This window comes from Pangasianodon hypophthalmus, chromosome 3 (genome assembly GCF_027358585.1).
Source record: "Pangasianodon hypophthalmus isolate fPanHyp1 chromosome 3, fPanHyp1.pri, whole genome shotgun sequence".
NCBI lineage: Eukaryota > Metazoa > Chordata > Actinopteri > Siluriformes > Pangasiidae > Pangasianodon > Pangasianodon hypophthalmus.
In genome coordinates, this window is record NC_069712.1 from 22982683 (window position 1) to 22996404 (window position 13722).

At 38.8% G+C, this 13722-nt stretch overlaps 1 protein-coding gene across 7 annotated transcripts in view; it reads right to left on the reverse strand.

Annotated features, from left to right (window-relative positions):
- Positions 1 to 6910: 6910 nt before the first annotated feature.
- The window catches only part of tjap1 (tight junction associated protein 1 (peripheral)), a 91762-nt gene continuing 84950 nt past the window's right edge, over positions 6911 to 13722 (reverse strand). For all 7 annotated transcript variants that reach the window (XM_053232776.1, XM_053232777.1, XM_053232779.1 and 4 more), the window contains 3 exons: positions 12779 to 12886; positions 12079 to 12162; positions 6911 to 8911 (listed from right to left, as the gene is read on the reverse strand). In XM_053232776.1, coding sequence (XP_053088751.1) covers positions 7466 to 8911; positions 12079 to 12162; positions 12779 to 12886 — 1638 coding nt within the window. In that variant the 3' untranslated portion in view covers positions 6911 to 7465. The remainder of the gene's footprint in view (positions 8912 to 12078; positions 12163 to 12778; positions 12887 to 13722) is intronic.

Below are 13722 nucleotides of genomic sequence, written 5' to 3' on the forward strand. Positions count from 1 at the left end.
ACTCAAAATGATGAAGTACCAATTAGACTCTTATACCACAGTTTGAACTAAAGCTCTAACCCAAAGAATGAACACACAAAGTGTGCTGAAGGAATCACACACCAGCTAAACAATAAAATCCAAGGAGAGATTTTAGCATAATTAGTAAGATACCATGTCTTCCAGTAGGTGCTACATGTAATATGCTGGCCAAGCTCAGGCTCAGCACATTAGTCAGCCATGATGGCTTTGGATCGACAGCTGAAATGGAAAGTTAACTTAATTAGGACCCTATTCTACCACTTAGCTGGAGAATGGCTTTGCAATGCAGCAGAGCTCGAGTCATGGAAATTTAATCTGGGTTGTAAATGAATGAAGCTATGTGGAATTTTAATCAGCTCCTTTGTACTCCTCAACTCAAAAACAATTATAAACTGTTCAATTGTGTAAAGCCTACCAGTTTAATAACAGCTTCTCTAAATGTTGATATTTGTGACATAAGAAAGTGCATTTGAACAAGTCATTTGATTAAAAAGAGACTGGTTAAAAAACAAAAGGCTGTTCATTTGCTGAATAAATTAATTATAGTAATAGTTCAGTAGCCTTTCTACCCCAAGCAGCCTGGTGTAGATTCAACACAGCCAGAGGGACACCACTTCCAGGGACAAGATCATTATAAAATCAAGACTCCACCAATGAAATGAATGCTGTCAAAACAATTAAATGAATCTAATGTTAGATTTAAAATAGGTTTATTTGTTTTAAAATATACATCAGTTTACAAATCAAGAAGATAAAATTAGCTGAGTATAACAGTCTTTTTTTGTAGATTTTTTTCCCCATTTTTAAGGTCATTTTTATAGGAAGAAAAAAAAAATCATACAAGGTGTTGCTACCTGACTATGAAAGCTTTACACAGTGAGATTTAAATAAAGAAGACATTGCACCGGAGTGTGATGGGGAAACAAAAACCATTTAAAAGAACTAAAAAGAATGACAGAAGCACCATCTCTCTTCAGTGAAACCAAGGAAAAATAAGGACAATTTGTGCACACCACATGAGTATGCACCAATAAAAGCAAGCATGTGGACAGACAGATTTTACAGTAACAAACCACAGCGCTAAACAGAAGTTGTGTCTGAAATGTGCCTGAGTCATTAACATGAAATAGATTATTCATTATTTTGAGTAACGGTGTATTTGGGTGCAGGGACACCCTTTGGTATCTCAAATACGTGTGAATATTTACAGAGCACAGCTTCATGCTAGAACTAATAGAAAAATAGGCCACGTTTGGAACATTAAAGTCAAGTGACCATAATCGGAAAACAAAAGTAAAATGAAATACTGTAAATTATCCAATAAAATAAAAGCAAACTTGCAATGTCAAGTTCAGTTTCTGAGTATTTCATTCGAATACCTTGTTAGCCATTTGAGGCGGTATTCGAATACTGAAATCACTCTTCATTTACTCATTATGCCCCAAGTCCACATAAAGTCAGCGAGAAATATGAAAAAGAAAAACTGTGTCAGGCAATATTCTGATGCAGAGTGCAGCACTGTAGTGTTGTTCAAGTTAGAGGTGTGCATCAGGACTAAAAAGTCTTGTGAGTGGGCCATTTTTTTCCCTCATGCAGGTGGTTAGATATGAAACTTGTGGGATAAGAGATAATATGTTTCCAATAACATTTGGTATGACTCCTTAAACTACAGTGGGCACTAATGAGGTCCATCAGGTTTGCCAATTAAGCCTATTTTACACCAGAAATGACAGTGCGAGCAACACGTCTCAAAGTCTCAATACCCCTCACTGCTCTCATGTGGAGCATTATCATACCTTTCATTCACTGGTTTAGTAAATAGGCTATAATGTGCAAATATCTGTACTGACAGATTCATATAAACATGCATTACTACTGTGATCACAGACTTCATTAATCCAATGAAATTTGGTAGGTAGGACTTTCACAAAGCGTGAAGTTGAACAATGCCAGAATGACGTGCTGCTGCAGTTGGGCTCAAGGAATACTGAGCTGACATTCAGTAAAATGTTTGCTGTGCATTTAACGTTTCTGTTTTTGCTCAATATTATGTCTGTCAAACAAAAACATGCACTTTCACCAACAGGAAGAAAGTTTAATTGCAGGACAAAATCTTTTCCCTCTCCTAATGGTTAGCCGAATATCCATCCATCAGCTCTTACAGATATTCAAGTAATACAATTAGACTGAAGGCACATCCCTAGTATCTTTTCTATGCCGACAGGCTAAAGTGAGTTCAGTATCTAACTTCTAAAAATAAAAATGCAGATGGAATTAGAAATCATAGAAAAATGGAATAAAACCTAAATAATTATTAAAATATGACAGACTATAATGTGCTGAAGGTTAAAGAGAGGGTAGGTGTGGACTTAACGTTTAATATGTCCCTCCAATCCTGATTAAAAAATTCTGCTGACATTTAATTTTTATTTTTTTTGTTCTCGCTCAACTTTGTCAACATTTTGCTTGCCTTGTACATCACCTTCAAAGAGGTCACCTTGGATCAAAGAAAGGAAATGTCAATGAATTATGAACTCAATTATAGTAGCGATAGGAAGTCATTACACTTCAGATGTTAAAGTCTATTTATACAGCCAGTGCATTACAGAGATTCATCTTCATTCTTTCATTCGTCGTGTGTAAGTGCATGAATTACAGAGGTGCACATTATCCTTGCCTTCCTTCTCTCTCTTTTTTTTTCTATTTGCACGAACTCTTGTCTAATTCACTGATGAGGTCATGAAATATTTAAGAACGTCCATTTTCATGTGAAAGACTCTGACAGACTTTGTCTCTCCCTCTCCTTTAAGGACCACTATGCTATTTTCGAACATGAAAAGACATCAAATATTCAGCACGGGGGCTACTTATAGTCCTACTCATTATGGACTTTTAGAGTTACATATGGAGGAAAAAAGATTGATAGGCCATACTAGGAACAAAGTGTAAAGCAGAGGATGATGTAAATTAGAATGTGGACATATTCTGTATGCTGGCCAGTCATGAGGGGGACACATTCAGGAAGTGCACTACTGGGTAGCCCTTCCACTAGAACTTATCTCCACAAGAATAATATGCATTTTAAGAAAACTGATTGATATGTCTTACAATGACATGGTTATGAATCATGTTTGTGCAATATACTGTATACCATGTATGACACTTAATTTGATTTAGATACTGCATGACCAGGGTGTGTCCAGATTGACAATGAGTGAATGAGTGCTCAGAATGTTCAACACTGCATGAAGTATAGAAGAGAAACGTGGAGAAACCCAGGATCTACATTTGAAAATATTAATAATACCACCACAAGTCAGAAAATCTGGATCATCTTATTAACCTGAAGGCTTGAAAGTAACGAATTTCACTGCCTCAAGTAAAGGAAAATCATCTTTATCTTTTTGATGGATACAACATAATAATTATTAATTATTATAATTATTAATTATTATTAAAAAAAATTTGATTTGCTACTGCAAGCAAGTAATTGCTTACATTAATCCTACCTAATACCAGAATTACCCAAACTTGGAGAGCTAATGGTTTGTGAAACAAAGTACTGAAGGGGCTGTCTCCTGAAACACCTTGTATTTAAATGTGTGTCAGTGTCATTATACCTGACAGTCCAAATACCTAAAGCAGACATTTAAATTTTTTCCCCATGAGCCCCACTTCCCGGTTTTTGATATATATATACTTAACTGATGTTAACTATATATTTTTGTAATGATAGTTACGTCAGACACAGATTGATAGTTTATCACATTACTGAAGAATAAAAGTCATGGTAATAAATTATTTACCCTGACAGAAAGCAAGAGCGCCATGTGAGCGGACATTTCAAGCAGAGAACTCAAAACACCTGTGCAACTGTCAATCATTCCAGATTCATGTCAATTGGTCAATCTGACATTTTTTTTTTTAGGAAAAAAAGGGAAACTACTCTCAGGGCATATTTTCCTCCTACATAAAATGTGTAAAGTTTGGCAGGTCTGAAACGGTCATACAAATATTTATTTTTTGGTATTTTCCATCTCACCTGCACCACACCTCCAGGTTGAATAAAGTATAATTCAGTTGACGTAAAGTATAATTCAGTTTTTGGAAGTATGGTGAAACTGCTGCATGCATAGTACTGTTTTCAGCTGTCACTTCCTTGAAAACGCCTTCAAATATTCATTATAAAATAGGTGTAGTATCACATCGTATCACAAAGAAATACTTTTCCTTTTTTTTTTTTTTTTTAAATTTAAACCTCTTAGTAAAGGCTTACTAAATGTTACCAAATGGTAAACTGTTTGATATACAGTGAAGCAGATAAATATTTGGGCACTGACAAAGTTATTATTTTAGCTGTCTACCACAGTATATTGCAGTTGAAATTACATAATGAATACGAGTTAAAGTGCAGACTTTCGGCTTTAATTAAAAGGTATATACATCCAAGTCAGATAACAAGCTGGGATATGTGACGAAAAGTGTTTCACTGTACTGCAATGCATATGTGACAAATAAAGGCTTCTTCTTTAAAAAGTCTCGGGCTGCTTTCGAAGTATGCTTCGCGTCATTGTCCATCTGCACTGTGAAGCGACATCCAAAGCGTTTCGTATCTGAACAGATAATATAGCCCTATACACCCCAGAATTCATCCTTCTGCTTTTTTCAGCAGTCCATCATCAATAAATACAAGGGAATCAGTTGCACCATAAGATGAGGTGGTATGCTTTAAATCATGAGCAGTTCTTCCCTTCTCCACACTCTTCTCTTCCCATCATTCTGGAGCAAGTCTTTGTCTGTTCCAGATCTGTATGGGCTTATCAGTGGTTTACATTTTGTGGTAAACCCACTGTATTTGCTCTGCTGACGTCTTCTCTTGATTGCTGACTTTTGACAGGGAAAGAATTTTTCTGTCATCTACCACACCTTCTGTCATTATTTTCTGTCATTATTTTCTGTCATTATTTTCCATGGTCTTCTGGGCCTTTTGGTGTTCCTGAGCTCACCAATGGATTCTTTCTTTTTAAAAATGTACCAAATAGTTGATCTGGCCACACCTAATGTTTTTGTTCTCTCTCTCTAATGGGTTTGTTTTAATTGTTCAGCCTATGGATGGCTTGCTTCACTGGCAGTGACAGCTCTTTGGGCCTCAGCCACAGATTCAACTTGAAATCACCTCTAGACTTTTTATCTGCTTACCTCTAAGTGAAATAATAAGGGAATAACAGACCTGGCCATGGAACAGCTGAGCAGCCAACTCTCCAGTTACTTTGGTCCCTTAAAAAGTGACCCACATATGAAAAGTGTTGTAATTTCTACACGCAATTTGGATGTAAATACACTCAAATTATACCTATATTATTTAATTTCAACTACAATATACTGTGGTAGGCAGTTAAAATAACAATAACTTTGTCAATGTCGAAATATTTACATACCTGACTGTATATGATAACTACATTGGGCATAAAATGATGACACTGTAGAACCTACGTAGTGCACAATGATTCCAACAGAAAAGTTCTTACTCCAATACAGACGAATTTTAACTTTTTCGCCACTGAGGCTCACTTCCCAGTTTCTTGAGAACCTGTTCTCTAAAAACATCTGTTAACTTATGTTAATTATATACTAATTTAAAGATAGCTAACTCAAACACAATGATAGATTTTATTTCACTTTAATGAACTCCCAGAGAGTTCAAGAAACGCAAACGCAAACGTCAATCATTCCAGATTGATGTGTCGATTGCCATTTTATTATAGAAAAAAAGGAGATCTTTTGCGCATTTTTACGTTCCAGCGTACTCCAATGTTAAAATGTCGAACTACTTATATTAATACTAATATTTGAATATCATTGTTGGGACACACAAGTTGTTAATGTTTAATATTGATTTAAAGTTTCATATCTAATATCTTAAACATATGTGGAAAATATGGTATAGCATGAATTACATGCATCTATTCAGAGCCCTTATCCCACATCAAGTGACAAGGTGTTAGTTGACTAAAAATGAAACCTCGGCCTCCTGGACATTCAAATGTAGATTTTTTTTTTTTGGCCTGCCTTTGATGACGAAAATATCATGAAAATTTTAATGGTATTTAAACAGTGAAAAATATTCTGACAGCCATTGTGTTGGGTAAATTACACTGAGTAAAAGTTCACTGCTGGCAAAAGCTATGAAAACACTTTACTACCTATGTGATTGCACACCAATAAATATCAGTCTTGTTTTCACTGTGAGTTTGTAATGTTTTTCTTGCCCATACCAAATTCTGAAGAAACAAATGAAATAAGATGAATGCTGAATAAAACCATACATTCTTCAAAGGGAAAAGGTAGACAACCAAAGCTCAGATTTAGGTCTACATTTTCTATCTAAATATATTTCAAAACACCTAAATAATCATAGTGGCATTCATTGAAGCTATGGGATACTTTTCCACAGCAGCTAAAATAAAGATGTAGGAGACATCCAAGTCTGTTCCGCAAATTATCATTGGGAAGTGGGAGTTAACAAGAAAACCTTTTATGGACCTTAGGAACTAAAACATCATGGATAAACTCACGGATATAATTTATATTAATCAGAATATTTGTTGAAATCTAAATATTTCCATAGTAAAGAAAAATTCAAAAAAATTTGTTTCAATCGATCAAAAATTACTGTGGCAGCTCGATGAAAAGAGGTGTTTGCCATAGATGTGCAGTGGAATGGGATTCTTAAACGTGAACTGAAAGTAGACATAAGGAGCAATACTTTTTAAAGGGTGATGGGAAAACATTAGTCATTAAAAAGGGTTAGGCACTGAAAGATTAAAATCCACTGAATCCCATGAAACCTGCATAATCTAAACCATACAACAGTATCTGGATCTCAGTCTGGAGCACCATCTCATTCTTTAATCTTTAGAAGTACACGGCTCTCACTTTGAAACCCTTCAACAAAAAAAGGGGTCTTTGCTTCCAGTTTCTGTGGTATTCTAGTACCTTACGGCAACAAGTTGAAAGTGCTGTTTCATCTGGATGTCCCCCATTACAATACATTGGCCAAATACAGAGGTGTCTTTATATGGCTATATCCTGTATTCTTCTCATAATTTACACCACAGCTTGAAGATGTCCAGAAGATGTTGGAGCATGGAAAAATTAACTTCTTACATACTCTCACATTCTTAAAGGATAACTGAAGTACATCAGACTTCTTAAAAGGTATGATTACCACCTTAATCTGTACTGTAAATACCACAACTAGCTTCTTGCTTCTGAGAAGTGGCTCAAGAGTTACAGTAATAACCCATAAAAGAAAGCAGCTTGGGCATTAGCTGATCAATCACCAATGTGATTCCTGCTTCCCTTTATGGCCTGGTAAGACTTGTGATCTAACAAGCAGAAGAGCACTGTAGGTGAAGTAAGGAGCAAGGGGCTAGCCACTTTCTCAGTCCAGCAGGTTTCCGTGCTCTTGAGCCCTGGTAAGACTGTCCTTCCTGTGCAGGTGATGAACCCCCATCCTTTTGGGGCTCTTCTGAGGCCGGGTGGAGCCACTCTGGTGGCGGTGAGAGGGAGGCTTTTCTGTGTAATCCTCCAAGCCGGCAAGGACCCGGGGACTGATGATGGGAAAGTCCTGTGGAAGGACGTCTCGCTCTTCGGCTGGGCTGCCTACAGAACCACCATCTTCAGCAAACTCTGGCTGCTTTGCAGAGGCTGGGCTGGACTCCACCATGACCATTGTGTCACCACTAGCACCATCATCATTGTCAAGAGCCATCAGCAATTGCTCACTCTCCTCTTGTGAAAAGGTAGCACCATACTGACCCCTTTTGGTGCGTAGGTCTGCGATGCTGCTTGTATCAGTATCCAGGCTGGACTCTCTGCTGGCCGTCCAGCTTTGAGTTGAGGAGCCCTCTTCTCCATCTGAGTAGGCTCCACGCAGGATCCCTCGGTCTGAAGCTCCTCTACCGGACTTGCTGCTGCGACTCATTTGGAGTTCCTTCACTGTCTCACTGCTAAAGGAGGTGCGGTTAACCAGGGTGCCTTCTGAGGATGGTGCAATCTTCTCCACAAACATTCTCTGCCAGTTGGTGAGCAAGTCCTCCTCAGAGCTACCTGAGCTGGCAAAGGCACTCGGTGGCTGTGGTGGGCTGCTGAAGGGACTTGACTGGCTAGACAAAGGGTCAGTGAAATCACTCTGCTGAGGCGTTCGTGGTTGTGATGCATGCCCTCCGCCTGAAGATGAGGAAGTCCCAGAACGCCAACCTCCATCAGACACTGCAGGGCTGTTGGGGACAGTACGTTGCCGTTCTCCAGCCTCCTCCTCATTTTGTACCAGGCTAAGGGATATGGCCTGGCGTGTGGCATATGTGCAGTTAGGCAGTGGGCTGTTCTTAGGGATCTTTACCTTATCATCAGAGGAGAACTCAATCACTTTGCGGCCAGGGTAGAGCGGATGTGGAGGAGGTGGTGTAGGGTAAGGATTTAGCTTCTCAAAGGAGGGTGCTGCCCCACTGTCAGCTGACTGACCATCTGGACTACGGAACACTCCATTAAGATGTGACTGATCAGGTCCAGTACAGGTGCTAAGCCTAGTCTGTCCAGGACCCCCATTTTCTCGGCCAGCACTTTCATTCTGGGATCCAGTCATATCCACATGGACAAACACATCCTCAGCCACTGGCCGGCCACTGCTGCTGGACTGAGCAGAGTTGAGAACAAGTGGTTCAGGTTTCTCAAGTACCCGGGCAATGACAGAGGTGGGCACCACATCAGCTGGTGTCAAACTCAGTGTGTCTGGGTCCTGCCCATGGGCTCCTTGAGGGCTCTGGGTCTTGTCAGGCAGACTGCTCTTCATGTGCTTATTCACCATCTCCTGTAGTTCATATGGCAACTAGAAAGCAAGTCAGCAAAAGACAAATACAGATTTCACAAACCACATCATTGCTCTTAGACAATAAAACCACACAACCTGAAAAATTATAGTGTATAAATTAACTTTAAACACAGACTGTCAGTATGTCCGTAAACAAGCACACTGTTACTGAAATCTTACATGCATTTTAAAATGAGAAGAAAATAATCTGGCACCTAAAATATATTGCAACTGAATTGTATTTTGATAGAGACTGTGGGATGAATAATCAATATCTCATAAGCTTCTGTATGTCTGTACTTATCATCTACAGTTTAAAGTCTACACATCCTTTAAAAAATGTATCCACAACAAGATCTGAGCGTTATGTTAAGGTTATGTAAAATGATAACAGAGGAGTTATGTAGTCAGAAAATTCTCTATACTTGCTCCCTGAAATGTGAATGGGCTGCTAAATGAGATGCATCTACCATTCAACCTTGTGAGGGCAAATTCAGAAGGAGGCAATTTCAGGGGTTCCTTTTATTCAAAAAACGTAAAATGGAAGGCTAATGAAACTAGATTGTAACTGAAAAGAAACCAGAAAGAAAAAAAAACTTGAAAGGAGTAAAGGGCAGGAAACTAGGACATTTATCTTACACTGCTGCCTTGATTGGATGAGGCCAACTGGGGCTTATTGATTCATGGAACACAGGCAGGGAAAATCTCTGATCATACAGTTTAGCTCAGCTGATGCCGTAACCTGTGTATCCTGTGGGGGCGGCTAGTGGCCCACAAAACACCACAACTGCTCTGGATGTGAGGGCAGACAGGATCGGTGCATTCCAGGCAGCATTTCCAAACATGACTCCTGAATGATGATCTGGGTCAAGGATCTTCATCTGCATTGTGTCCTCTAGTTTCCAAAAAGGTAGATTTTACAAGTCTCTTGTGAAATGTATGCTTCAGCAGCAGAGACATATGCCACCAATTCTACTGAGTCTAAGAACACTAGGCCGGTGTGCTACGCTTCTTATTACCCCACCCTGACAAGACAATAATTTATATCCTGGACACCAATAAGTTCAACCACTGCATCAGACCTATCAAGTGTCTTAGCTCAAGTACAAGAACAAAAATCTACAACAATAGGTAAAAGACACACAATGACTAAAGCCCCCATGAAAAACTTAATCTTATTCAAATTATATCATGCTACAGTTGTATTCAGTGGTGTGAAAATGGCTGACTGCTGCATGCACTCACTACTGCTGTCTTGTGCTGCCCATGAATGCAAAAGTACAACATGCAATCCTCCCTTCTGCTCAAGCAACCAGAAGAGTTATTAATGTACTAATACCCATACACACACCTCAGAGAATCATGATTATGTGCATTCTATTTTACTGAGCTTTTATCTGCCACAGTCAGTAGCACAGTGCTTCCTGTATGCATTCCCAGTGATGGCTGGAAAAGGTTTCCCAGCAGCCAGTGTTTACAATGGGCATCCTTTATGAAATGTCTATTGCATCATCTAAGTATAATACATCATTATAAAACCTCCCGAGGAAACAAACACAACCCACAGTAGTGGTAGAACATTTGTCTGTTTTTCTAGTGCTCTTCAAGGATACAAAGATTCTGTACCTCACACTGTTACTCAACAAATTACCCTCAGTTCATACCATTATGCTAGTATTTTCCACACATCAATATGAGCTAAAAATATGCATTTTATTACTCGCATTGTATGAGATCCCACTGGAGGTATATCACTGCTATAGGACTTTAATCTCGTATGCCATTTCTCATTTTGGGCTTCAAAAGGGTGCTCATGAGGGCCATCTATGCACCCTTACAAGATGCCTGCATCAAAGTGTATTCAGCAGTAGTCTCTTAACCCAAAATCTCTTGTGACTGTTAGTAAGAACCACAGAGATAAAATATGTAATAAGAACATGATCTTAAGATGCATCTCTTATTTTGATCATTTCTGCCTTTAAACAAAAAATTAAATGTTATCATATTTTACAAAAAAAACAAACACACAAAAAAAACATCCAGTCAGCAGCAGTTCTGTGAGCGGAAGCACCTTCAGGCTACGGTAACTCAAATATCCACTCTTTACAACCGTGGTGAGCAGAAAAGCATCTCTGGACACACATCATATTAGAACCTTGAGGCAGATCAGCTACAACAGCAAAAGACCACATCAGGTTCCACTCCTGTCAGCCAAGAACATTAATCTGAGGCTACAGAAGGCACGGGCTCACCGAAACGGTTTTGAGTTTTAACTTCTTATTAAAGTTGTTAAAGTTTTCATTTATTATTAACTTTAATTTGCCACTGAGGAGCAAAGGGTTAAAACTGGTGAAACAAACAAACACAGTATGATAATTGATTAAACAGAGTATGATAAATTATTTTAGATAATTACCCACTTAATGTCTATAGCATACCTACACAAGATGATTTATTTGGATATGCATGTAGCTGATTTCATCTTGGTAAATCATCTGAATTTGTCAATGTAATATTGTGCAATTTCTGTGAAGGGATCCAGTAAAGGGAAATTGTAACACTACAACATACAAAGACATTCTAGACAATTGTGTGCTTTCAACTTCATGGCAACAGTTTGAGGAAGAACCACATATGGGTGTAATTGTCAGGTGTGGATACGTTTTGTGAATCAGGTCCAATCAGGTTTAATTTTAAAATCTACTAATCCTAGGCTGGTAGAGGATGGGCTGTAACAATTAGGGCTTGTGTTTCAGCGATGGACATCCCAGAGATAAGCAAACAGGCTTATGGAGTGGAGTTATGCACCTAACGCATGTGGGATTTGACAACATGCTAACACATTTGGCCTCTGCTGGTCAGCCTGTGTCAAGAGTATACTATACTAACAATCACATATCCCAAGCTGAAAACTGGTATAAAGCACTGCCCTCTGCACAGACTGCGTTTTCAAACCTTTCCTTTTTAGCTACTTTTTTTTTGCCTACTGCTCTGTACAGTAAGAAACACAGCCATCTCCATTTTGACAAAAAATGAAACCTTGCAATTACATGGTCCCACTCTCCTTTCACTGTGTGTCACTATGGAGCATAAAGTCCATGTGAACTCCTACAATGGCATGCATGGAAAAGTGCACGCTGAGAGGACTTCACATTCATAGATGGATATGTGCACCCAACACTCACGTCTGCAAACTTGTGGTTCCGGAAATGGGACTTGTTGCACTTCAACAGCTGCACAGCCAAATTGCAGTCCTGCCGATAGCGTTCCTGAAAGAGAAAGAAATGGAAAAAAGAGAAATTTTAAAAAAGAGTGAGGAAAAAAAAAACTGTAGAGAGAAACCAGTGCCGTAGACTTCAGCATTTTCCCCACAGAGACCATTCTGAAAGAAGAGGACTGATCTGCAGCTGATCTGCCCATGAAGATAAAACACCATGATTAAGCACTGTGAACAGATGGATAACTGGTTCTTAAAATCCCATAATTACATTCCCACAGCGCTGCTGTATATATACTCTCAACTAGCATGAGGCTGCTCATTTAAGCAATGGCTTTTTGCTGAAAATCAGGATTTTAGTACAATTAATCTGTGCACAAGTATTCAGCAGACATTCCTGCCAATCCTGGGTACCCTATTCAAAGTGCAACAACATGACCCTAGCACAGATAAGGAGTTTGAATGCTGTATCTAAACCTAATGAAAAAGAAGAGCATGTCTTAAAGTGAGATTGCTGTTTCTAATGTAGAACTCCATCAGGCCAAAGTCTTGTCCAAGACTGCAGACAGACCTGACAATGCAGTTCTATGAAAGCTCAGCACTGAACCTCTTAAAGTAACTTTCAATTTTCAGCTCCACACACACATACACACAAATAGACTACATACATTCAGTTCCTCCAGCTTGTCAATAGTGTTCTTAGCATCCACAAGCTTGTTGGTGAGCTCCACTATCTCTTGATCCATGGTCTTCTTGTCTCTTTCCACTTTCCGGAGCTGCAAAAGACAGAGTGTGCAGAAATTACAAACAGCTCTCTAAGCAATTCTCTGAATGGATCAGGCAAACCCTGAGCTAGTGTTTTAAGTAAGAGCAGCCAGTCATTTCCTTATCGATTCACAAAAACCTTCAAGCCTCTCATCTTCAGATCTCTGCTGACAGCGTCAGCATAAAACAGAGTAAAAAAAAGAAAACAAAATGTTAAATTCTTAACATTTGAGAATTAACTTAAAGAGAGAGAGAGAGAGAGAGAGATTAAAAACTAAAACAAAAAAAAAAAAAAATCCATCCATTCAGCTTAAGTGTATGACTCAGATGAATATTGGGCCAAAAGCAGGCTTCTGACATAAATAAACTGATAAATTGCATGATAGATATGAATAAATTGCCTTGATAAGTCAGAGTAATGACACAATATCATCTAAACGAGTTTGGCAATTAGACTCCATAGCTTGGAAAGAATCTGTAACAGTGTAATGTAGTATACACTCACTGAGCACTTTATTAGGATCACTATACTAATACTGGGTAGGGCCTCTCTCTGCTCTCAAAACAGCCTCAATTCTTCATGGCATGGATTCCACATGATGTTGGAAACATTTCTTTGAGGTTCAGCACCATGTTGACATGATTGCATCATGCAATTCCTGCAGATTTTTCAGGTGCACTTTCATTCTGCGAATCTCCTGTTCTACCACATCCCAATGTTCTATTAGATTCAGATCCGATGACTGGCAAGGCCACTGAAGAACACTGAACTCATTGTAATGTTCATGAAACCAGGTTGAGACAACTTGCTCTGTGACATGGTGCATTAGAAGGGCCATTAGAAGGG